The sequence below is a fragment of the Halichoerus grypus genome, chromosome 2 (genome assembly GCF_964656455.1).
Source record: "Halichoerus grypus chromosome 2, mHalGry1.hap1.1, whole genome shotgun sequence".
Taxonomy (NCBI): domain Eukaryota; kingdom Metazoa; phylum Chordata; class Mammalia; order Carnivora; family Phocidae; genus Halichoerus; species Halichoerus grypus.
This window is the reverse complement of record NC_135713.1, coordinates 183,384,838-183,410,655: the sequence shown is the minus strand read 5'-3', so window position 1 is coordinate 183,410,655 and position 25,818 is coordinate 183,384,838. Positions and strand designations below refer to the sequence as shown.

Genomic DNA, 25,818 nt, shown 5'->3' with positions numbered 1-25,818 from the left:
ACCAAATTTCCCTCCACAGAAATTTTACCATTTTGCATTTGCACGAGCAACAGTGAGAGTATTTTTGCCAATATAACGGATGAAAAATGGTATGTTAGCGTAGTCGTTTTTTTTAAACTTTCTACTTGGAAAGAACTTCAAACTTCTAGGAAAGCTGGAAAACAGTACAATGAAATCCTGTGTACTCCACTCAGATCTGCCAATTATTAACATTTTGCCTCATTTGTTTTATTCTCTCCAAATATATAGGTATTTTGCTAAACCATTTGAGAGTAAGTTGCATACATATCTTTTTGTCCACCCCAAATTCAGTATGCATTTTCTAAAAATAAAATTTTTCTCTCGTAACTACCGCATAGTTAACAGTTTCAGGAAATTTAACATTAATGTGATACTTTCCCCCAATTTACCATCCATAGTCCAACGGACCCAATAATGTCCTTTATACAGCATTCTTTCGTTCAGTCCAGGATCCCATGTCATATTTGTCTCCTTAGTTTCCTTTAATCTGGAAGATTACTTCTGAATAATGCAGGTTCTCTCCCCACCTTTTTAATATGTTTCTCATTTGAGGCTCCTCATGTGTCCTCATTGGATCAAGTTATATATCCCCATAGTACTACATAAGTGAGATAACGTTCTCAGAACATTACATCCAGAGGCGTAAGATGCCTATCTGGCCCTCTCTGCTGATGTTAATTTTAATCATTCTTTCAAGGCGTTTTCCACTGTACACTTACCGTATTTCTCCTTGCAACTAATAAGCAATCTTACAGACATATTTTAAAACATGCAAATACTGTTTTTCATTGAAATCTCGCTCCACCCCATCCCTAAAGTTAGCATCCAGTAACTCCTGCCAAACCAAACATTATGATGGCTACAAAATGACTTGGTGATTCTAGTACTCTTTTACCAGTCAGCACAAAATTCTTCCATCATCCTCCTTATATATTTACCTATCTACCTTTATCATCAGCATGAATTCTCGCCTCTTTTTTACCCCAATGGTTTATAATCCATTACTGTCCTCAATTATTTTGGGGCTCAAATTATCCCATATTCAGCTACCTGGATTCCCTCAAACTGGCTCCTGAATCCCTCTGACATGCTCCCATCAATATTTATTAAGTATTGACTTACTTTCTAGCATATCAAGATATTCCAGGATCATTTTGTACCTACACTGTTCAACTATTTCCCCAAGGAGCTCTCATTCTTTTCAGTGAGGACTGGTATTAAAAACCAAGATGTGCTCAGTATTGTTTTACACAGAGCCATTTTTGTATCTTCTTTTGTATGTCTATGCGATGTGTGTTCTTTTGCCCTTTTTTCTTTAGGGTTTTTAGTCTCTTAGATGTTTTTTTCAAAGTTCTGTGTATTTAGGAATTTACCCTTTGTAAAATATGGCAAATTTTGCTTTTGCTTATAAAGTTGTCATGAAATTAAAAATTTTTTAACTGCAGTAAAATTTATCAGTATTTTTTTAAACTTGATTTTGACTCAAAACTTTTCCTTATGACCACTGTATAGGAAAGTTCACCACTATTTTGTTATTTGTGCATTTTTTTAATATTTAGACCTCTGATCCATTTGGAGTTTATTCTTACGCATGGTGTGAAGAAATGACCTAATATCTTTTCCTAAGTGGCTATCTAATGGTGCCAACACCTGTTATTAAAATGTCCCTTTTGTTTTAGTGATTTGAAATACCACTTTAATAAAGCATTAGGTTTCTGTATGTAGCTGTGTCCATATCTGGACTTTATAGTATTTTATTGGTCTATTCATGTGCCAATATCTTGCTTTTCAAATTATAAAGCCTCCCTAATATATTCTGATATTTGGTAGGGCTATACTCCACTCAAAGATCTTCCCCCCCTCAATGTTTTGATATTCTTACATGTTTATTTTTCCAAATGAATTCCAGTATTAACTAGTATAGCTCTATACCAAAAACTGTTGGTATTATTAGGATCTCATTAAATTTATTAACTCAGGAAGAAAGTGACATCACAAGGTTGAGAGTTCTTAACCAAAAACAAGGGATGTTTTTCAATTGTTTAGTTATACCTTGTGTCTTTAAGAAACGTTTTATAGTTTGCTTTATGTAGATTTTTGTTAAAACCAAATTCTTAGAAATTTAAATATCTTACTTTTTGTTGCTTTGTAAATGCAATTTTCCTTCTTGTTATATTGTATAATTGGTTACTGAATACATGAAGATTTATTTTATATCCCTCAGTCTTGCTAAATTACTTTGAAATAGTTTTGTCATTGATTTTCTGGGGCTTTCCAGATGAACTATCATGTCATCTGCAAACAAACTTTTTTTCTTTTCCCATTACTATGCCTACAATTGTTTTCTCTTTCCTTTCTGTACTTATTTGCAGTACAATGTTATATACCAGAGACAATGCACATCTTTATTTTGTTTATGATTTTACTGTCTATCTTAAGATGCTGGCCTTAGGATTTAGGCGTATGTATGCATGTATGCTTATCTGTATTTATGAAAATCATGTTAAGGATCTATCAATTCCTGTTTTCTTAAAACTTTAAAGTTAGGAATAGGTGCTGAATTCTGCCACAGACTTTTTCAGCATCTATAAAGAGAATATGATTTTTCTCCTTAGACCCATTAATATGGTGAACTGTATCAAAAGAGTTCCAAATACTGAATCATCTTTGTATTCCTACTATAAATCTCACTTCATCATGATGTATTTTCTTAATGCAGTGTTAAAGATTGCACAATATTTAGGATTTTGCAGTGATATTCATAAATATCTGTAATTTTCATTCTTTGCACCTTTAACAGGTTTAGAAATTGGTATTACTCTTGCTTTGTAAAATTAGAAAGTTTGTAAAAAAAATTGGAAAGTTCTTCTGCATTTTCTATGTTCTGAAGTAATTTATGTAGTGTTGGGAATGTATGGGCTCTAAAGGTTTTGTAGAATTCCCTTGTGAAATCACATAGGTTTGGTGTTTTGTGGGATAGCTCCTTGATAAATTTGTTTCTTCTATTAAGTTAAAAAAGTTTTTAAAAATTTTTATTTATTTTTATTTTTTGAGAGGGAGAGCAGAGGGTGGGAGGTGCGGCAGAGGGAGAGAGAGAATCTTAGGCAGGATCCATGCCAGCATGGAGCCTGACATGGGGCTTGATCTCTTGACCCTGAGATCATGATATGAGCGGAAAATTAAAAGTCCGACACTTAACTGACTGAGCCATCTAGGTACCCACTCCCCCCCTTTTTTTAAGCTGGGTGTGGAGCCCAAAGTGGGACCTGAACTCACAACTCTGAGATCAAGACCTGAGCCGAGATCAAGACTTGGGACACTTAACTGGCTGAGCTACCCTAGCACCCGTTTTTTAAAAATCTCTAATGAGGTTTTCTTAAACTGTATTTTCCTAAGAATCCACTTCATCTAGGTTTTCAAATTTATTTGCATAGAAGTGTGTAAAATGGTTGCATAAGATTTTCTCAATTTCTTCTGTATCAAGTTCTTTTCCCCTTGTCATCTATTTTGTGTATTTTGTGCTTTTTCTTTTCCTCCTTGATTAAACTAGCCAGTGGCTTATCTATTTTGTGAATTTCCCCTAAAGGTCCAGGATTGAATCATCAATTTGGTGTATAGTTTTTCTGTTAACTCATTAATTTCTACTTTCATCTTTAATTTTTTGTGGGTGTTTTTTTTTTCCCCCTTTGGCTTACTTTGTTGTTCTTTTTTCATTTCTGATTTGGGAATTATTTTCATTCTTTTTTTTTTTTAACTGTGATAAAGTAACCAGATTAGGTCCAAGATGGAGTTGCTCAGGCTAAGCCACCTCAGCAAACCAAGATTTAGGATCGAAGTTTCTATATTCCCCTCTCCCTGAAAAGGCAGGCCTAGGTAAATCATCAGTGAGTGCCCGCACAGCATACACTGCCTGACCCAGATCTAAGACTTCCCTTTGCTCCAGTAACAAAAGCAACCCAGCTTTAACCAACCAGCAAATGCCCAGTGTAACTTCCTTGTTCCCACCCACTTTGGTCTATAAAAATCTCTTGCTTTGTAAAGCAATTCGGACGGAGCGCCTTTCTATCTGCTAGATTGGATGCTACCCAATTTACCGATGACTGAATAAAGTCAGTAAGATTTTAAAAATTTACTTGAATTTTATTCTTTAACAAATAAATATTTAGGACTGAATTTTCCTCTGCTCATTGCCTTCAATGTATTCCACAGATTCTTATATGTAGTATTTTCATTATCATAATTTTTTAGGAACTCTGTAATTTGTTTACATTCCCCCTTTACCCAAGAGTTTTTTTAATTGAGGCATAATTTTGAATGTTTATCAAGATGCAGAAATTATCTGTCATTCCAGAAAGCACCCTCATGTCCTTTCCCATTCAATCCTCCTCCTCCCCCAGAAGTTCTAGTACTAGGGGTTAATTTTGCATGTATTTTGCATGTATTTATTTAAACGGAATAAAACGCTATGGACAATTTGACATCTAATTTAGCTCACTCAGCATAGTATTTTTGAGATTTATCCATACTACTATACGTATGAATGGTTCATTGCTTTTTACTGCTAATATTGCATTTTTTTTTTTTTTAAAGATTTTATTTGTCAGAGAGAGAGCACATGTGTGCACACACAAGCAGGGGGAGTGGCAGGCAGAGGGAGAAGGAGGCTCCCTGCTGAGCAAGGAGCCCGATGCAGGACTCGACCCCAGGACCCTGAGATCATGACCTGAGCCAAAGGCAGACGCTTAACTGACTGAGCCACCCAGGTGCCCGCTAATATTGCACTTCAACAATATATCTGTTTATCCATTCTCCATCCAGATTTGACTACTTTGAAGAAAGTCGTTATGAACATTCTTGTACAAGGCTAACATATAATAAGAGGCTTCTAAATTTCAAGGTGGAAATGCCCTTTCGCTTTTTGTTTTCTTGTATGGGACCTGATGTTTTCTTAACTATGAACAATTTTTGTGAATATTTTGTGTTTGAGAGAGTATATTGTTTTTAGGATGCTATGATAGATATACCTAAAGATGCCTTATTATGTTTAGATCTTTTATATTCCTACTTTCTGTCTACTGCACCTATCTTGTGCCGAGTGTGTCCATGTCCAATTTTTAGTGATTACTGGCATTTCTTACAGTTTTTGTTTTGTAAAGATTATTGCTGTCATTTGATGCACATGTATTTATAACTGTTAATACCTTTGTGAGTTGTGGGTTTTAGTATTACAAACTGTCCTCCTTTGTTGTTTAATGCTTTTTGGTTTGACTTCTACTTTGGTATCAGCATTGCCAATCCTGCTTTCATATTATTTCTATTTGCTTGGTTGATCTCTGTCCATCTTTTTAACTGTTTTAAGGGACTCTTATGTTGTAAAGTTGGATTTTGATTTTGTTCCTTCTTTTATTTTTATTGAACTACGACATATAATAAGTTTATTGGCTTTTGATTTTTGAGCCAATCTGAAAATCTTTTTATTGGTGAGAGAATCCTCACTGATGTGACCGGCAGGTTTGATTTCAATTCTGTCATATTATTTTGTTATAATTACTGTGTGTATCATGATTTTCCATGATGGTTTTCTTTGGCCTTTTAAACATTTCAGTGTTTTCGAAGGTTTGTATTTTTTTTCTAATGCTTACCTTTGAATCTTTTTTATTTCCACGTATCATTTTTCTTAGCTAATCTTTTCTTTGTTTCTCATGGTATATCGTTTGAGTCCCTTGTGATAGTTAACCTATAATCATTAGTCTTAATCTAAGTTTTCTTTTCCTTTCCCCTCCCACATTTTTTAGCTGCCCTTTTTCTACTTTGTCAGAACCTGTACCATTTATGTACTATTCTACCTATGTCCCTACTCTTGATTTTAACCTTAGCTCAAATAGATACATGAAATCACTGTCAATCTTTTTGGCAGAAAATTTCCCATACATCTCTTTTAAATGAAGCTTATCCTTCAACAGTTTCCTCAGGAAGGGCTAGTGAGTACAGCAGTCCCTGAATTCTTGGCATGTTTAAATCTTTTTCTACTGCCTTAACCCTTGAGAGATAATTGACTGGATATAAAAATCTTTGGTTAGCATTTTCTTTCCTTATGCTGCTCCACTATTGTCTTGCTTTGTATGTTGCTTTTGAGAAATGTGCTATCAGTCTACTTCTCTGGCCCTGTAAGCCTGGAGAATTTTTCTGTATCTTAAAAGTCCTACAGCTTTACTAGAATGTATCCTGCAGTTTACCTTCTGGTATGAACTTCTGATGTGAACATTTAGATCTTTATTTCCAGGAAGTTGTCTTGGATATTATGGCTTTATCCTTTTTCCTTCTTGAGAGGCACCAACTACACATTAGACTTTTTGGACCCATCTTCCATTTAAAGTGTCAATTAAAAAAAAATCTCATTTTCATTCTCTTGACTGTTTTCCTGCTTCTCTTGAATTCTTTTATTATATTTGCATTTGAATCGACTGTTTGGTGGGAACCTTGTAACTTACTCTTCATTTCTGGTATGTTTTTCTTCTCTTTTCTGAGTTTAATCTACTCTGATTTTATTCCACTCTTAGTTTTATATTTCTGATTCAAGGCTTTTTCTTCATATCCCCAAACACTGGTTTGAGGACGTTTTATTTCATTTTGAGTGTTGTGTCAATTTTCTTCCACCTTATGTTTTTTGGGTGGGGGAAGGGAAGATTTTCACCAGTTGAATGTTCTGATTCACATTTTTTCCTATAGTAGTTCTGTCTACATGTAGTCCATTCTTTCCTATTTCTATTCATTTCCTGGTCAAGAGTTCCTGGTTCAAGAACACTCCTAAGTTTACTTTCTCTTTCTTTTTTGGAAGAGTATTAATTTCTCCTCCTCCTTCTTTCTCCTCACTGCCATGTCTCCACCCCTTCCCTATGAAGCACTGCTTCTAACTTAAGTTACCAATTCTGGCACTGCTTACTTTCAAGCTCTTCTCTGTGGCCAAAGCTGCAAACTACCAAGTTTCAAACCTATGTTCAGTACTTTGGAACTTAGTGGTGATTCTCTTTCTGGAAGGGATATTCTGTGCTTCATCTAAGTCTCCCATGGCCCTAAACTCTTATCAGTGAACCTGTTTAGCCTTCTCTCTCTCTTCACATCCACAGGATTGGGCAGAAGGAGCTGCTGGAATCGGATTTATTTCTCTACTTAGAGGTAATTTGAAGGTTGTGGTAATGTTCCTAATAATGCTGAAGGCATGGGTGATGTGTGATGGATATGTGCTCTCTGTTGGCTTTATAGGTTTAGAGAAAGGTAGGTGGGGAAATTGGATCAGGCTGCTGACACTGTTTTCCAAAACTGGAAGTCTACACATACATACTGAAGTACTACTATCTTAGAAATATTGGTTTTGCCATTTTTCGAAACACTTTATCTACCATTATTAGATTCACTTTTTGTATCATTTAACAGTTTTCCAGAGTCATTCTTCTTCATTTTCATCTAATTTGGTTCAGAAACACATTCTGCCCTGAGAGTTTATTCATAAATTTCATAATAATGTCTTACTGGACTATTTTTGCTAGTGATTTGTAAAAGGTCTCTTATGATAATACAACTAATATTTACAGGATGCTCAGTATGTGCTAGGCACATTCTAAGCACTTAATGTGTAGTAATGCAGTTAAATCCTCACGACTATTATTACTCCCATTTTACAGATGAGGAAGCAGAGGCTCAAATAGGCTAAGCAACTTGCCCAAGGTCATACAGCTAAAATAAACACTAGCAATATGAATCAAGAAAATAATCTTAGACCTATGTTAAATTTTAACCTCTTTTTCCCCCTTTCTTAATTATTGTTCTGTCAGCTAACTTCTGTAAGCAGAAGTAATAAGGGTCAAATAAAACTATTTCAAATAATGTGCTTTTTGAACACTTTGCTCTTCAATCACAAAACTGAAAAATCAGAGGTGCCTGGGTGGCTCAGTCAGTTAAGTGTCTGCCTTCAGCTCAGGTCATGATCCCAGGGTCCTGGGATCGAGTCCCACGTCAGGCTCCCTGCTCAGCAGGGAGTCTGCTTCTCCCTCTCCCGGCCGCTCCCCCTGCTTGTGCTCTGTCAAATAAATAAAATCGTTAAAAAAAAAACAAAACAACAACTGAAAGATCATGTTAGGTGACTATTTAAAATCTTGAGGAGTAGAAACCTCACCTAATATTTGGACATATTTCGTATGGACATATATAGACCATAGAGGAAATCAAAATATCTATCTACACTTAGTGTAGGATTCACACACTGAGTGATGTATGCCTAATATTTAGAATTATGGAGATAGACTCTAGATGAAAAAGCCAAAAGAATTATAAGCACTTGTTTCAGGAGAGCTGTATGGGGAAGAGAAAGAGACTGCTGTAAAGGATCCTGTTTGGGGGGCACTTTTACCATTGTTTAACATTGTACTACCAAGTACATGTATTATTCTTATAAAAATAAGGTCAATTTCCTCAAAGCATAAATTACCTTCTTAAAATTCATTAAGCTGATAAAAATGGAGAGACTGATGATATTTGGCATGGCAAATATATGTGTGAAACAGCCCTGATGTATCCTTGATAGGAAGGAAAACCTAGGCCATCTTTTTGGAATGCAATTTGACATTATTTGTGAAATCTTAAAAAAAAAAAAAAAAGTATGCCTTTTGACAATGTAGTTCCACTTTTTGGAATCTGTCCTTCAGAAATACTCATAGGACACAAAAATCTATATGGAAAAATGTTTCTTAAAGCAATAATGTAATAGAACCTGGAGGCAATCTAACCACCAGTAGGGGAATGATTAGTAATAGGTAAGATACTGAGTGAAAAAAATAAATTCTAAAATAGGAATGGCATGGCTCACTTTTTATTTAAAAAAAAAAAAGTATGCTGGTATATGCACAGATTCATATATCTATGTTCGTATATGCATTTAGGAAGATCCTAGAAGAAATAACTTAACTATTAACAGGTTGACAATGGAATGGGAGATGATTTTAACTTTCTATGGTTTTCATTTTCCTTTTTTAAACAGCAAATGTGTAATACTTCTGTAGTGCAAAAATAAAACAAAAAGGTTTTTATAGTGACAAAATGTAAGGAAGAGTCACAAATCACAGTAAAATTTCATTTCCCTACTGTAATTACCAGCCTGATGAACCTTCCACCCTATAAAATCTATAAAGGATTTGAAAGGTAAAACTTTTCTAGGAAAAATTTTACTGAAAATATTTGAGATTCTAAATGCAAGCACAAATAAATATACAACAAAGTAATAACAGTATAATGTCAATATGAATAAACTCATCATAAGTTAATCAACTCTCAATTATCCAAACCAATAGGGTGCAGTGGCCCACATAATTTTCCAGGTTTTATAGTCATGAAGTTTCTTAAATCCTTGAATTTGAAGGTTGTATGGGTGAACTCACAAAGTTAAAACTAAAGGAATTAAGAGATCTGTGACGACTGAACTCAGTAGAAGCTAGAGAGCTATTTAAGCTCTTGCTGGTTTTCGTCGTTCTGCCATCAGGACGAAAAGCAGTCTGGCATTGTGAATTCACTGGCCTTAACAGAAATGCCTTCATTCTTTCTCAGCTTATTATTAGAGGAAGATAAAATGGTGAGGATTTGGGATTACTGGGTTTTTGTTTTGCACAAAATCATGTGAAAGAATAAATTCACGTCAATGATACAATCAAGAGGAAACTGAAAACAATAATATACTAAGTAACCCCCTTAAAGAAACTGAAAAGTACCCAGGGAATGACAGGAGAGTACAATATTCTACATAACAGTATTCTACAGCTTAAAGCAACTGTGAGCAAAAGGAAGCTTTTCTTGGATATATAAGAAATACACATTTCTATCTGTTTGGGTTCAAGTTCTGGTTCTATCACTTATGACTTTGGATGTAACAAATACTTGGGTCTCAGTTTCCCTCTCTTCTAAATAAGGAAACATCACGTACCACATAGGAAGGATGTATGATAAAATAATTCACATGAACGGGCTTTCAGTTCTTCAGAAGAAAGCTATGAATCCTTAAGTATGAACCTGAAAAGCTAATTAAAAAAAAAGATGACCGCATCAAAATTGAGTCTGAAAAGCAGTAGCTGAGAGGGACTTTAAGATCATTATCAGCTATCTACTCTACCACAAATAACAGAATTCATACTAAAGCTGGGACTGCAGTGCAAATGTCGTTTGAGCAATCAAATAAGCTCATTTATTAATATGTTAATACAACAAAAAATAAGTGAAACAGATTTGGTATAACCTAAAAACACTGACCTAAGATGATGATATTATCTTGGTGTTTCTTTTGAAAATATATTTGGAGCTGGTTGTGCAAAAGATACATCATCACTGAACAATAATAACCATGGGGTATTAATAATGAAACAATTAAAAATAGGATTAAACACATATGTGTACATAGGGGGTTATTTCTCTGGTGTGTAAAATAATCTTCAACCAGCTAACTGAAGTTTTGAGATCTAAAAGGAAAGCAATAGGTGATATCATCCAATATTTATTGAGCAATATAGACAAATTATGCTAAGCAACAGAAATACAAAAAAGTGTTAGATTTACTATGCATGTCCTCCACATACACTACAAACTATGGCCAAATAGTTGGGGGAATAAATTACTAAATTAATTGAGTTATTATATGTGACCTATTCCATCAAAATAGTAGTAGTAATAGGCAATAGTGAAAAAGGAAAAAGAAAAAGGGTTTTTGAGAAGATATCTTAATACTTTATAGCAGCTCACAATTTCTTGTATGCTGGTCATCACATCTGATTGGTTTACAGAAACCCTGGGAGTGAGGTAGGGCTGAAGCTCGACCCACAGTTAGGGGAGAAAGATGACGCCTGAAGAAGTTAAGCAACTTACTTAAGATCACAGGTCAGGGGCTGGGAGAGTGAGAGCCTGGCCAGTTTGCCAACTTTGTCCAGAGCTTATTTCCACTACGTTAAATTTTAAGTTATCAATACTAACGTGAGAACTAAAAGGGAGTTTAGAAATATTCAAATGCAGTACTTCCCTGATCAATCTGATAAAAACTTTTTCGGGCATGCATTAAAAACAGTCTTAGGCCCCACTGCAGACCTTTTGAATGATAATCACTGGGAGAGAGGTTTTATATGGTTACAAGAGCCCCAAAAGGTGGTTTTAATGATTAGGTAAGTTTGGAAAAATGCTCTTCTACATCTGCATGTCCAACATGGCAGACCTGTGGCTAAATTTACACTGGTTAAATCATAAGAAAAAACCGGGTCTTTCCACTGCACTAGCTACCTTTTAAGTGCCCAACAGCCAGGTGTAGCTAGTGGCTGCCATATTGGATAACACACATATAAGACATTCCTATCACTGCACAAAGTTCTGTTGGTCAATGCTGATTCTAGACCAGCCCTTCAACTATGAGGATGAGAAAATTGAGGCCCAGAATTTCATCTGACAAGTGCTATGAAGCTAGTCAGTGGCAGAATTGAAACACTAACTTAGTCTGCCCATACCTCTCTTACTATATCATTTCATCCCACCTCAAATCAGGCTTTTTCATACAGGAATTATTTCCTTTCCACCCTTTCTTGGGGGTTCCAGCAAAGAAAGAAGAAAAAGTCTAAATCTGTGTGTGTGTGTGTGTATAATTCTTAAAAAAAAAAGTCATTAAAAATCATGATTAAATCTAAACCAATCTGTCATTTTTATAAAAAACTAAAGGTAGTGTTGGACAGTTACTTATACCCTGGTGTTAGGAGACGTATCTTATCTTGTTTAACTATTTTAATTCCTCCTCTTCTATTGACCTGATGTTTTCATCTTTCTCTTGGATTTGAAACCCTGAAACTAATGTTACATTTTAACTCGCTTACCTTAATATTTAAATGTGAAAAGGTTACATCTTATTCAGCAAACATTTTAAAAATGAAAGCAGAAATAAGGAGCAACCAAAAAATAGTGACTTGTCTAATTTTAGAATATGGTCACTCAAACCACTGAGCACTCTTGGCTTTCAGTAATCTAGTGGTTTGTATTTATGACATTAATATGCTGTTTTCACTTGTAACCTACAGCTCTACCTTTTTTTGACTACTGTTATATTTTCAAACAATTTGAGGGCCTAAAAGCATCTGAATATGTAGCAAGGTTTAGACTCTAATCAGGTCAACATATAACCAGTCACAAAAAATACAACAGTGTCTTCTTTAAAAATAAAACCAGTTGTTCCTGTCTAGTATGTTCAGAATGCAAATGTCTCCAAAGTCAATCAGCTTAAGTCATGACAGTTCATGTTTAAAGTTAGCTGGAAAATAACCTGGAACTCCACAGTAATTAAAACTTTAAAGACAGAATTACACAGCTCTATCAGTTTTTTTCAGTACCTAGTATTCATTTCCATGTTAAATTCTAGTGAAATTGATGTCAAACTATAAAATTAAAAATTGGATTGTTGAAAAACATGGCCCAACATAAGATACTCATGAACAAATACTTATTCAAGACACTTTTGCCATAATTTGCAAGGTACCCAGAAGCCTTCAGATGGGGTTCTATATAAATAGAAGCTACTTGTTATTCAGAGAAAGAGATGGTGCAAAAAAAAAAAAAAAAAAACCCAGCTATTTTCTTTCTAAACACTCATTGGTGTTGAGGTAAACAAAAAGAATATAGTCTAAGTAAGCATGGTAGAGCAGAGCAAGAGTCTCTAAGTCATGACACCGGGAGAGAGAAAAATGTCTGTGTTTCAGTATTTTAAACTGGGGACTGGTAGTTTAAGAGGAAATTTATTCTCTGGCTTTTAGACCAGATTCATGACTTCTACATCTTATCTGTTATGTCTTGACTCCACTTCACTATATTAGGAAGAGGAAAAACAAGTGCCCTGAAGATTCTTATGCCAATAAAACTACTTTTGGAGGCAGCACAGCTCAGCAAATGAAGAACATCAGAAAAACGTTAACTGACAACAGCAGAAAGGGAACTATCTCAACGACGGAGTGATAAATGGCACATACTAATGTAAAGAATATGAAAACTACTGCAAACTGTAAGCAAATATAAAAGTGTTCCAAAAATTTCAAATCTCATAATAAGAGAACTGCAAAAGTAAGTAATAATAAAAAAAGAAATGAAAATATTGTGAAGGAGGGGCTTTGAGAAGCCCAGCGTGAAAGGAAGACACAGGTCAAAAGGAAGGGGCGGGGGGAACAGTTCTGACCACGTCTGCACCAGGAGATGCTTCTAACAGCTTCAGTACTATCCCCAGAAGACAATTCGGGCAGCTTTAGGGAAAGTGATTTAGGCAACAAGCAAATGTGCTTTGAGAGAGGAGAAATACAGAGGTGTTGCTGAATTTTCTACCTACGAAAAGATGCACTAGTGAGAGAAAACGACCATGAAATCCCAGACTGTAATTCCCAAGCTTCCTGTAGAAAAACATCAACCACTCTCAGACATAGAAGCCAGCGCATTTGAAAATGACCCAGCGAAGTTTTCAGCTGGCCCTCACTCTCTCTCAAACCCTCCTTCCTCCCCTTCCCTGCTGTTCTCTCCTGGCTCACAAAATATAGGCCAATGAGCGGTGGGTGGGTGAGGAGGATGTGAGAGAAAATTTGAGAAGTAAAAAAGGGAGCAACTTAACAAGGACATGAATGAGACTGAAGGGTGTAATAAGGGCATGCAAACAACAATTCGAACGGAACGGGCTTTCCTGGGCAGCAGAGAGCGTTCAGTGTTGGTAAGGGTTCAAGCAGACGCCAGACTACATACCACTTGTCAGAGAGGCTGCAGAGGGGACGGCTGCTTTGGGTGACCTCTAACGTCTCTTCCGACTCTGAAACGTTAGGATTCTTATTTCACAAAAGAGAACGCAATGGTCCCGAAAGCCCCCCGACCTAGAACCCTTTTAAAGAAGCGGCCCAGGTGGCTGCTTCCCAAACACCACTCCCACACGTGCCCACCCCGCCCCCTTTCAGTATTTCCACCTCCACGTGCGAAATGCCTCGCGGCACTCGCCCCGGAGCGGAGAGGCACCTTCCCCCGCAAAGCACCCAAACTAGGCCCCTCTGGGGCAAGTGAGGACTCCACTCTCCCACCCTGGACGGCTAAAAAAGGAAAAGTCTCAAATCCAGCCTCCCCCTCCCCCCCGCCTCCACCAGCCAGAGCTGAAGGGGGGGGGGCGGGACGCAGAGAAAAACTTTCTTCTAAAATTTTTCTCCCAAAGAGTGGAGGGAGTAGAGAGAACCCCGCCGAGTCCGGGGCTGAGGGGGTGGGGGGAGGGGAACCCCCGAATCGTTTAACGGCCGGTAGGGGGAGGGGGACTCTGGAGGTTGAGGGGGCGTGGGATGGAGAAACAGGCCTGGGAGCGGGGTCAAAGAGCTGCAGGGGTTCCTGGGGTCGGGGAGCTGCAGGCGTCCCCCCCACCTGGCACACAAAGCGGCTGCCGCGCTCGGCTCTCACCAGATCCTTTGTGTTTTCCATCAGGGCCTCATGGGTAGGGGTTGTCCGTGCTCCCCGGGCCCGCGGCGCCCCCTCCCCGAGCTGGGGGCAGGCGCCTCTCCCCGGGACTACAGCGACTACAGGGGGGCCCCCGCTGGGCCCAGACCGGTGGCGGCTGCGGCAGCCCCCGGATTTCCCCCCTTTAACTCGGGTGGCCCCAGGATATCAACAACATTAGCATAGCCCTCCCTCCCCAGCGCGCCTGCGCCGTGACCCGCGCCCCGATTGGCCCACTTCCCTACATACCCTCCTCTCTCTCTCCTCCAGCGTGGGACCCTCTGCAGGCTCCGTACTCCAAGGGCCGTACCAAGACGAGGGGGTGGAAAAGGCAACCGCGGCTCGTGTTAAGTCGAGTGGTTAAAAAGTCAGGAAGAAAAGTGGAAGTTTCATTCAGTCATCCCAGCTTATACTCTGGCTTTCTTGTGCTCCTTTCAATCAGTTGCAGCTGCGAAGTTGTGTTGGAAAAAATTTTCCACTCCAGTCACGCCGCTTCCCCCTCCACCCGGAAGATTGGTCCTCCCGGAGGAACTCCCCTACGGGGAGGGGTTGGTGAGGGGAGTGGGCGCTACGTAGGGAGAGAGTGTTGGTCACGTGCTAACAGACCGCGCAGGCTCCTTCCGACCCCGCGGGGCCTCAGCGGCCGCGGAAACCCAACGGCCTCGGCGCACGCGCAGCGAGGTTCCACGTGAGCGCCTGCGTTTCTTCTCCAACCCAACGATGCCGCCGGAACGTAGAAGCCGAACGAAACCGGACCGGAGAACCGGAGTGAGGCTGGACCGGAAGAGCCGAACGAAGCCGGACCGGAGAGCCGGAACAGGGCCGGGCGGGCCGCCCCGAAAGGCTGCTCCTTCATCCCAGCGGAAACCGCCGGCCCGGCCGAGCGCAGCGGCCGCTGCGATCGCAGTCGCGGCGGAGGAGGAGAGACGGCTCCGGCAGCGGAACCGCCTGACGCTGGAGGAGGACAAGCCGGCGGTGGAGCGGTGCCTGGAAGAGCTGGTGTTCGGCGATGTCGAGGACAACGAGGACGCGTTGCTGCGGCGTCTTCAGGGCTCGCGGGTGAGGGAGGCCGCGGCGCGCGGGCTGGGCGCGCTCGGGCGGGGCTCACGGTGGGCGGTGAGCCTCCGGGGGCGGAGCCTGGGCGACCTGCGGCGCCGGGAGCGCTCAGGTCGGCGGGCGCCCGGAGAACGCGGGCGCCGACGGGTGCCAGACTGGAAGTCTCCGCTGGGCGGAGACCTCGCCTTTCTCCGCCCCCCGGGGGGGGGAGCCCCTGCGCCTGGTATCCAGCAGGCGCTTTTACACGTACGTGTAGCGAACTGCAGTCGTGAGCGTTTTTAGCGGCTCAGTCCCACTGTGCTCTCTCCAAACCCAGTGTTTCTTTCCTCGTGGCCGTTCGATCCCCTGCCTCAGTACCTTGCCGTGATTCAGGAGTTATGGAATCAGAATGTGGGTTTTAACAGCTTCCCAAGTGATTGGCCAACTTCTGAGAATGATCGTGTATTTGTTCACCAGATCATTGTTAGTCTGTTGGGGGCCATATGTTTTTCTGGCAGTGAAAACCCTGCATGCTTTTTATCATCCCTTTTTATCTTTTTTGCACGTTTTTAATAACTTTTTGGGGACATTTGTAATCATTCCTTGTATGCTGTACCTGATTTTTCTTCCAAGATAGGGAGTTCCAGATATTGTTCTGGCAATGGAGGAGACACAGCAATGGACAAAAACAGACAAAAGTCTCTTGCTCTTTTGGAGCATGTGTACCAGTGGCAGAAAAAGATGATAAAGTAAAATGCAAATATGTCAGTGATGTGTGCTCAAGAGGAAAAAAAAGAAAGCATTTTAGGGAAAGGAAGATGAGTGTGTGCAGAGGCCGGTGAACTTTTACATAGCATGACCAAGCAAAGCCTCACCGAGAATACTCCGTTTGGTAAATGAATGCCCACCTCGCAAGTGGCCAGTGTCAATTGACTGTCAGTATTTCCTTTGGGTGCTTATGAGGGAAGCTGCAGAAATCTCGTTGGCAGATAGAGAACTGTTAATGGAAAACTGCTGGCCTTTGGGACAGTTGCATAGTCAAGAAAAAATATTTCAAGAAAAAGGAATAGTCTGTGTGAGGCTCCTAACAGACGAGCAAGAAAATATTTGGATATGGCTATTAGTGGTTTTGGGGAAAGCTCACGCTCAACTTCTGGGAGTATTCTGTGGTGTAGATTTAGATCTGATAGTCTAGTGTAAATTTTCTTAAGGTGGGGGTCAAGAATGGTTATGAACGATGGAGAAGAGGTATGTCTAAGAATGTGAAATGCCCATTAGTTATGGTATTCAATCACGTGATTTTTGATGTTAGTCTGCCTCTGGCCCCATGATTTCTGTAGTTCTGGGATTTTTGCAACTCCTTTCCTCCTGTGTCAACTTTTGTTGTTCCCATTGTAATTGGTCCTCTCCTTTCAGCATGTCAGCTTTCGCTCCTTGACTGTTTGTCCTACCTGCCTGTCCAGCATGTGGTGCCATTCTCTCATCTCTGCATTTTCTGTTCTGCCTCCAGCACTTGCTGTGGTAGTGTTCTGTTCCCTTGTTCCATCAGAGGGCCTGCAAAGCATTCTACAAGACCTCTAACTGGAAGGTGTGTGCGTCTGCTGAAAAACTCAGTGCTTGAGGGCATTTTGTCTTCTCTAGGTTCAAGTACAGGAAGACTCAGGTGACTTGGAAGTGGAGAATGAAGCAAAAGATAATTTTCTGTTCCAAAAGAAGCCAGTTTGGGTGGATGAAGAAGATGAAGATGATGAAATGTAGGTTGCCTAATTTTTCTTCCAGAAATCCTCTGGATATTTAAAAAATTATTTTGTAAGTTTTAGAGAAGTTGTCTTTACAAATACGTGATTACGTGAAGATTTAAAAAATACTGTAAAGCAGAAGAGAGAAAAGGTCATTCATAAACCCACCACCAAGGAAGAACCGCTGTTAACATGTTGGCATTCTTCTCTCCTGCCCCCTTCTCTTGTGTTGCAGTATCGAATAGCAAAGAAAGCATAGTGTTCGGTGTCACATTTGAGTTTGCCTTTTAATTTGGCCAGTTCCTAAGTGACCAAAGGCAAGTTTGTAACCTCCCTTTTCTCTTTCGAATGGAGGTAATAATAGTAATATCAGAAGGCTCTTGAGATTAAGTGAAATAATGTATGTGGAGCTCTTAGCACAATGTCTGAAACTGAGAAAAGGCTAGAAAAAAGACTAGCACACTCAATATTATACTTGTAAGAGATGAGAATGTATTGTCTTGCAAGCATTTATTTCCACTTAAAAATAAAAACCTTTATAAACGTTTTTAAATGGTTGTATTATAGTTTACTATATGAATTAACTATAATTTGTATAGGTATCATTAGACAGATAGGTTTTCCTGTTTTTCCCTTTGATAAGTTGATATTGAGACAAATATTTTTATGCATAAACCTTTTTTCCTTTCTAATTATTTCTGTAAGAAAAATTTTCTGTGGTAGAATTACTTAATCAAAGGGCATAGGCATGTGTAAGATTCTTGATAAAAACTGCCAGACTGACCAAGAGGTTCTCCCAGTTTACCTTTCCAATTGAAAGGTGTCCATTTCACTCCATTCTTATAAACAACGCTTTATCTTTTTTTCAGACTTTGTCAGTTTAATGGGCGGGAAATAACTACTTAATTGGTGTGATTTTTGTCATTACTCATTGGTATTCTTTCAGAGCATTCTCTATTACGTGTTTATCTTTTTTAAAAAATTAATGTGTATTTGATATTCTGTACCTTACAAATCTTGACTTATATTTGATTAAATGTGTTCTCAGATTTTTAAAGGCAACAACTAGCTACGACGAATCTTTTAAAGTCATTTAAAGCATACTGTTTTGTTTTTAATAGGGTTGACATGATGAGCAACCGGTTTCGGAAAGATATGATGAAAAATGCCAGTGAAAGTAAACTTTCAAAAGACAAGCTTCAAAAGAGACTTAAGGAAGAGTAAGTGTCCTTTTCCATGTGATTTACCAAGCTGTAACTTGAGGGAGGTTTATTTAGATTTATTTATTTATTTATTTATTTAGGTTTATTTAGATTCACTGAGTCTTTGGCTGTAACAGTTTCTTAGGTAGTGAGATTGCCATTTTGAAGTAGTAAGAGTGTTGCTACTGGAAGAAATGGTGTAAGTTTTAGTATTTTGGAGGGAGAGGGAATACAGGTACAAAAAAATTTTGGAAAATCTGGTAATCCTACCACCCACACATAATCAGTGATGATATTGGTTATTTGCTTGTCTATTTGTATATGGTAAACCATTTCTTTTCCATAACTTCTAGGCTCTTTTAGTTGAACAGAGCTGGGGAATGTATATATTTTTTAAAATAATGACTTCATGGGGTGCCTAGGTGGCTCAGTCGTTATATATATCACCTTTATTCATCAATCGATGGACACTTGGGCTCTTTGCATAGTTTGGCTATTGATGATAATGTTGCTGTAAATAAACATCAGCATGCATGTACCCCTTCGAATCTGTATTTTTGTATACTTTGGGTAAATACCTAGTAGTACAATTGCTGGATCATAGGGTAGCTCTATTTTTAACTTTTTGAGGAACCTCCATACTGTTTCCCAGAGTGGCTGCACCAGTTTGCATTCCCACCAACAGTGTAGGAGGGTTCCCCTTTCTCCACATCCTTGTCAGCGTCTGTTGTTTTCTGTGTTGTTAATTTTAGCCATTCTGACGGGTGTGAGATGGTATCTCATCATGGTTTTTATTTGTATTTTCCTGATAATGAGTGATGTTGAGCATTTTTTCATTTGTATTGGCTTGTTCAAAGTCTTTGTATCCTATTTCTGTCATGTCTGTCATTTCTGTGTCTTTCTCTTGACTGATTTTTGTTCTGGTTATGGTTCATGTTTTTCTGCTTCTCTGCATGTCTAGAAATTTTGATTGGATTTTGGGGCAATGTGAATATTGAGTTGATCAATGTCTGGATTTTGATTTTTGCTTTTAATGAGTGTTGAATGAGTGAATATTGAATGAGTGAGTACTTTTAATGAGTTTGTCTTGGCAGGCGTTTGATTGGCTTAGAGATTAGTTTAATCCTTTTAGGATTTCTTAGTTTTGCTGTAGAGTAGCATTTGCTGTAGGCTGGTTTAGCGCCATTTCTAAGATATGCCCTTTTTGCCATCTCTACTGAATGCTCTGAGTTTTCAATAAGACCTTCTCTTGCTGGTTGGAACTCAAGTATCTCAACTCTGGTGTGCAACTTACGGCTCCCTCGTAGTTCTTTGCCTGACCTCATGGAGTTTCATCCTCTGAATGTGATAGCTTAGTATTCAGCAAAAATGTCTGTGGACCCCAGTGCAGATTTTTGGAGCTTTTTTGTTTTAAGTAGGCTCCACGCCCAGCATGGAGCCCAACATGGGGCTTGAACTCACGACCCTGAGCTGAGCTGAGGGGCGCCTGGGTGGCCCAGTCAGTTGGGCGTCTGCCTTTGACTCAGGTCATGATCTCGGAGTCCTGGGATCGAGCCCTGTGTCAGGCTTTCTGCTTGGTGGGGAGTCTACTTTTCCTTCTCCCTCTGTGCTCTCCCTCTATTTCTCTCTCAAATAAATAAATAAAATCTTAAAAAAAAAAAAAAAAAGCTGAGACGTGATCAAGAGTCGGATGTTTGACTGAGCCACCCAGGTGCCCCCCATTTTTTTAAAATTTATTTTTATTTTTTATTCATTTATATTTTAATAAGGCAAATCTTTTTAAAAATTTTTTTTTCTTATTTTTAAGTAGGCTGTACACCCAGCATGGAGCCGTAATGTGGGGCTTGAACTCACAACCATGAAATCAAGAGTCAGTCACCCAACCAACTGAGCCACCCAGGCGCCTGGAGCTCTTTCTTTTTCTCTTTTGTTCACTGCCCCTTAAATTCCAGTTGTCTCAGCCTCTTTCAGGTCTGACTTTTTCTCATTAGTTCTGTGCCAGGGTCTCAAAAAACTGCCTTCAGGGGAAAATCTTGGGATGACAGCGCTCACCTTGTTATTTCCTTTCTCTCAGGGATCGCAATCTTATGTTGTTTATTGTCCAATTTTTGGAAACAGTTTCATGTATTTTGTCTAGTTTTCTAGTTGTTTATGGCCAATGGGCTGAGTTTGGTGGCTTTGTACTTCTGTATTAAACAATTAGAATGACACTCTGCACTCTTCCAGAAACTAGCCCTTCAGAATATGTTTCTCATGCTTCTTGTAAAGCTTACTTTTTCCTGAGTGAAATGCTCCAATTTTATTCGAAGGATATGTGATTGTGTTTTGTATATTCTTACCAACCTGGTCATTTTCTCTCGGATGTGTTTTACTGTGTGCTCTATTACTGTAGCATTGGTTTATAACCACAGAGTTCTTTACTTAGTCCCAAGATCTGAGATGTGTTGATATGAACAAATAAGCAGACGTGTAACTAGACAAAAATAATTAACAAATATGTATCCAGGTGTTCTATATCCAAGACTAGTTGAAACGGTTAGAGGTTCACAAAAGTTTCCCATATAGGCAAGTTGGGATTATTCTGTGTGTGTAGTCCTTCTGTTCTTAAACATAATAATTTCTTCGGCAGAGATTGTATACATGCTCTCAAGGTGAGCTAATCTAATCTTGTAAGCTAGGTGAGCATTTATTAACACAAAATTTCATTTTTGTATTTTTGTTTAGATTCCAGCATGCCATGGGGGGAGTACCTGCCTGGGCAGAGACTAATAAGCGGAAAACATCTTCAGATGGTGAGTATTGGTATCTCTGTTTAAGTTAGTAAATAAATCTCTGTTCCTGTTCTGTTCTGTGAGCTTTCTCATGAGGCTCGTTAAAACCTGGTGTTTCAAATATCTTTTTTTTTTTTTTCCTCCTTTAAATGTTTGGTTTCGAAGTCTACCAATTCTCTGAGGGAAGCTCTTTTACAATAGTGTAAGATTGACTTAATAGCATGTTGTCTGTTGTGTGGACAGTAAGGGATGAATTTTATGATGTTTGATTCTCAACAGAACTGTGTTGCGTTATGGCATAGGATTAAGGAAAAATAACTATTCTTCTTCATTCAGGACCCCTTTTGAAGACATTGGCAGCTAATATAGCACATGTCCAGTCAGGCCCAGATGATCAGTCACTTTGTAAACACCTATTTTTCACCTCCAGGTTTTAAGTTTGGCTTGTACCATAACTGCTTTATCCTTTTTAGATCCTTGAGTTTAGATATTATAAATGTGGATAGCTTACCAAGATCTGATTTGGGTGCTTGGAGTTATACATTTTAGACTTGGAATTGACTTTTGAAGTCCTTTAGAGAGTCTGGAGTATAGGAGTCTATCCTCCCACATAATGCAGTAGTTCTCTCCTTAGCATCCTTGATTTTTGATGAGCCTCTGTTCTATTACCTCCACCACCTTTCCCTCCCTTCTCCCCGCCCCTGTTAGTCCAGGCCTTATGGTATTCAGGTACAGGGAGTCCATATAAAGAACCAGTTGTTTTCTGTAATTCTGTTAGAAAACTCAATCTGTTACTAAGTCAAAATTCTGTTCTGGTTTCCAGCCAGATACTTTTAGAGGTTAAAGGAATCTTTGTGGTATAGCCTGAATTTATCCACTGCAAGAATCTTTTCTACAACATCTGTTAGATTGTAATTTAGCCTCTGCTTAAACATGTCGAATAATGCTGTACTCTTTACTGGACTGTTTTTCCCTCTTCTCTTTTTCTTAAGAACTAATTGTTAGAATTTTTTCCAATTTCGAAATTTACCTCCCTACATTCTGTAGTCCTACCTTTAAAAAGTATACAGTTAAAAAAAAAAAAGTATACAGTTTATTTTACCTCGTTTCCTGTAAAACTCTGTTGTTGAAGAAATGTCTTTCCAAGTTTGGTTTTTAACAAGTTTAACATCCCTTATTTTTTAACCTTTTTTTACATTATATGATTTTTATTTTTATTTATTTTTTTTAAAAGATTTTATTTATTTATTTGACAGAGAGAGAGACCGCGAGAGAGGGAACACAAGCAGGGGGAGTGGGAGAGGGAGAAGCAGGCTTCCTGCTGAGCAGGGAGCCCCATGTGGGTCTCGATCCCAGGACCCTGGGATCATGACCTGAGCCGAAGGCAGATGCTTAACGACTGAGCCACCCAGGTGCCCCCATTATATGATTTTTACCTCCTTGGTTACCAGTTTGCCCTCCTCTATAAAATATAATTTTATTACCCATTTTAGAATGCTGCATTCGTGGTCTATTTTATTTTATTTATTTTTAAAGATTTTACTTATTTATTTAAGAGAGAGATGAGCAGGGGGAGAGGGGGACAGAGGGAAAGGGAGGAGCAGACTCCCCGCTGAGCAGGGAGCCTGAGACATGGGCTTGATCTCAGGACCCTGGGATCATGACACGGGCGGATGGTAGACGCTTAACTGACTGAGCCACCCAGGTGCCCCTTCATAGAACATTTGGATCCATGTAATTATAGGTAAGGTTATGCTAGCTGTTGAAACAGAAAACCTTCCAGGTCCCAGTGGATTTATCCAATAGAAGTTGTTTTTTTTCAAGCATATGAAATTGTGGTGGTGAGAAGGAGATGGTGTGCTTTAAGTTGCCCGAGAGGTTGACATGGCAGCTTACAGGGAAGAGTGAGCAGCTCACCCGAAAGAGGCTTTTATTGGCCTCTTTTTATTGGCCTGTCCTGGGAGTGGTACATGGTACTTTGACTTAGATTTTATTGGCCAGAGCTGAGTCACAAGGCCACACTAATTCATGGGCTCCCAGGAAATGCAGTTTGTCTTTGTATCCATGAGAAAAAAGAAATGGATTAAGTCACTCATTAGCCTGTCTGCTACTATTGGGATATCCTGGTCTACTACCTTCATTTTACAGGTGAGGGGAGTGAGGTTCAAAAAGATAAAAGGGACTTGTCCAAGATGTACTTCTTCTTGGTACAGTGGTGACCAAACCCCCAGCCTCACAGTTGTCCCAACATGTTATTTTTATCGATAAATATTTCATCTAGTGTCTTTAAAAGAGAAGTACTCCCCGCTTTAAACATAATTACAATACAATCATTATAGGCCTTCAAAAATCAATAATAATTACTTAATATGATGGATTGTTTTATTATTGCTGTTTTGTTCATTTATCTACCCCCCCCCCCCGCCCCCGGTCCTTTTAAGCTTGCTTTGTATTCTGCTTGGTCTTTACAGTGCTTTTGAATCTAGCTTGATGTCTTTTTTAAGTTTTGGAAATTCTCACCGATTGTCTTCAAATACTGTTTCTGTTCCAGTCTTTTCTTCTGGGACACCAGTTACATGTGCGTTCAATGTTTTATTTATTTTTTTAAATGTATTTTGTGTTCTTTTCTGCATTTTCTGTCCTTTTTGCTTTCTGTACTTCAGTCTGGATATTTTTTCTGATGCATTTTCCAGACCGCTAATTGTCTCTCCAGCTAATTTTTGTAGGCTGTTAAAAATACCCACTGGGATTTTAATTTTAACTACCATAATTTTCAGTTCTAGAATTTACATTTGCTTGTTTTTTTAATAGTCTAGTTCTTTGGTTCAATATCTGAATATTCATTATTCTTGACCATATTAAACATAATACTTGAAAAGCTTATGTCTGAAAAACTCAGTTATTTAGATCTCCTGTGGAGACTGTCTATTATTCCTTAGGTTTTCAATCAAGTTACATTATCTTGTAATTTTTGGTCTAGTTATATTTCCCTGAGTGCAGGACATTGTATATAAAAAATAGTGTTGCTTAACAAGAGGACAAGGATATCTTTCTCTGGAGAATTTGTACGTTTGTTTCTGGGTAGTGGCTGGGTAAGGGGCACTAGCAATCCCACAGCATCTTACTCGAGTGAGAGATTGTAAGGATTCAAAGCTGGGTTTCAGTTCATGGAGGATTTTCTTAAAATTCTTTGATTTCACCCTTACTCCTTGGTGTAGCCTTTTGTGGCCCCAGCCTGAAGCCTGGTGGTTTACCAGACCCCCTTAAGAACCTTAGAGGGCTTTTAGTGCTGGTTTTTGCCCTCTTCTCCCTCCGAGTGTTTTAAAATTGTTGCTCAGCTTTTCGGCTGTCTTTACTAGAATCATCAGGAGAAAAGCATCCCTGTTAGCTCCCTTTGAAGTTCTGATATAGTTTGCTGACCTTGATCCCTCAGTGCTAGTCCTTTTTCATGTGAGTTAAGCTAGATCTGCTGTCTCCCTTATTGCCAATTTTGCCATGATTATGAATTGTTCTTTTTAAATTAAATACGGCCTTTAACTTTATTTTTTTTTCATCCTGTTTTAGTCATTGTCTGTGAATGTCTATCTTTCATTCCAGAGTCAGGCTTTTATTTTAACCATATATATTGGACTCTGTGTCATTTCCCCCCTCCCTTTCAAATTTGTTCTGTTTTACTTTTACCAGTTGCAGTTTAAATAAAGTGATCGAGATTGGAGGCTGGAATGGGGGGGGGTCAAAGTTTGAAATACAGACGTTTGGGGAAGGTAATGGCCATCTCCTTGATTCTAAAGCTCCGCCTTGTGGGTCTGTTTGACTTAGATGAAAGTGAAGAGGACGAAGATGATTTGTTGCAAAGGACTGGGAATTTCATATCTACATCAACCTCTCTTCCTAAAGGAATCTTAAAGGTGAGAGTCAGCAAAGTGGGGCCTCTCCAGCTGACTACCCCTGACACCCAGTGTGCTTCCCGATTACAAATGTATGGGTTCATGTTCTCTGTGGGATTAAATGTGTTGCTTTTGTTTATTATTCTTCTGCAGAAATGGTCAAGAAGATTAAATTATATCCCCAGGGATCTTTTAGCAATTGTGTTTGATTTCTCCTTCTGCGTTTCTCTTCATTTCCACGGGCGCTAGCCTGGTTTATGCTGCCATCCTCTGTTACCTTGTGTACTGCAGTCACTTTGTGATTGGTCTCCCACTTCCACTCTACTCTTCCTATTCTTCATTTAGTAGAAGCCAGGAGGGGTCTTCTAAAAATAAAACATCAGGTCATGTCACTTTTCATAGCTTTTTGAAAACTTCCGAATTCTTTATCACGGTCTATGCTGCTCTTCATAATCTGGCATCTGCCTGTGTCTGAAGCTTCATCTCAGAAGTTTTCCCCTTATTTCCTACCCAGGTTCCCTAGGCCTTCTTTCTGTTTCTTGAACACGCCGAGTCCTTTCTTGCCTCAGAACTTTTGCTCTTCCCCCTGCCTGTCTGTTCTTCAAGCACTGCTAATGGCCAGCCCATTGGTACCCTTCTGCTCAGATGACAC

General features: G+C 39.1%; 2 protein-coding genes across 8 annotated transcripts in view; one reads left to right on the top strand and one right to left on the bottom strand.

Moving 5' to 3' along the window:
* Positions 1–15,002, bottom strand: part of MBTD1 (mbt domain containing 1) — a 66,225-nt gene extending 51,223 nt beyond the window's left edge. For 3 of the 7 annotated variants that reach the window (XR_013444789.1, XM_036108472.2, XM_036108475.2), the window contains exons 1-2: positions 14,497–14,730; positions 13,807–13,870 (exon numbers count right to left, since the gene is read on the bottom strand). The gene's annotated coding sequence lies outside the window, so the exon portion shown is untranslated. Of the gene's footprint in view, positions 1–13,806; positions 13,871–14,496; positions 14,734–14,781 lie in introns of those variants that run through there. The other 4 variants (XM_036108476.2, XM_036108477.2, XR_013444793.1 and 1 more) reach the window with 3 other exon arrangements.
* Positions 15,003–15,250: 248 nt separating this feature from the next.
* UTP18 (UTP18 small subunit processome component) overlaps positions 15,251–25,818 on the top strand; it is a 41,865-nt gene continuing 31,297 nt past the window's right edge. Inside the window, exons 1-5 of the mRNA XM_078065171.1 lie at positions 15,251–15,591; positions 17,209–17,321; positions 18,428–18,526; positions 21,233–21,300; positions 25,099–25,187. Of these exons, the coding sequence (XP_077921297.1) occupies positions 15,253–15,591; positions 17,209–17,321; positions 18,428–18,526; positions 21,233–21,300; positions 25,099–25,187 (708 nt within the window). The 5' untranslated portion in view covers positions 15,251–15,252. The remainder of the gene's footprint in view (positions 15,592–17,208; positions 17,322–18,427; positions 18,527–21,232; positions 21,301–25,098; positions 25,188–25,818) is intronic.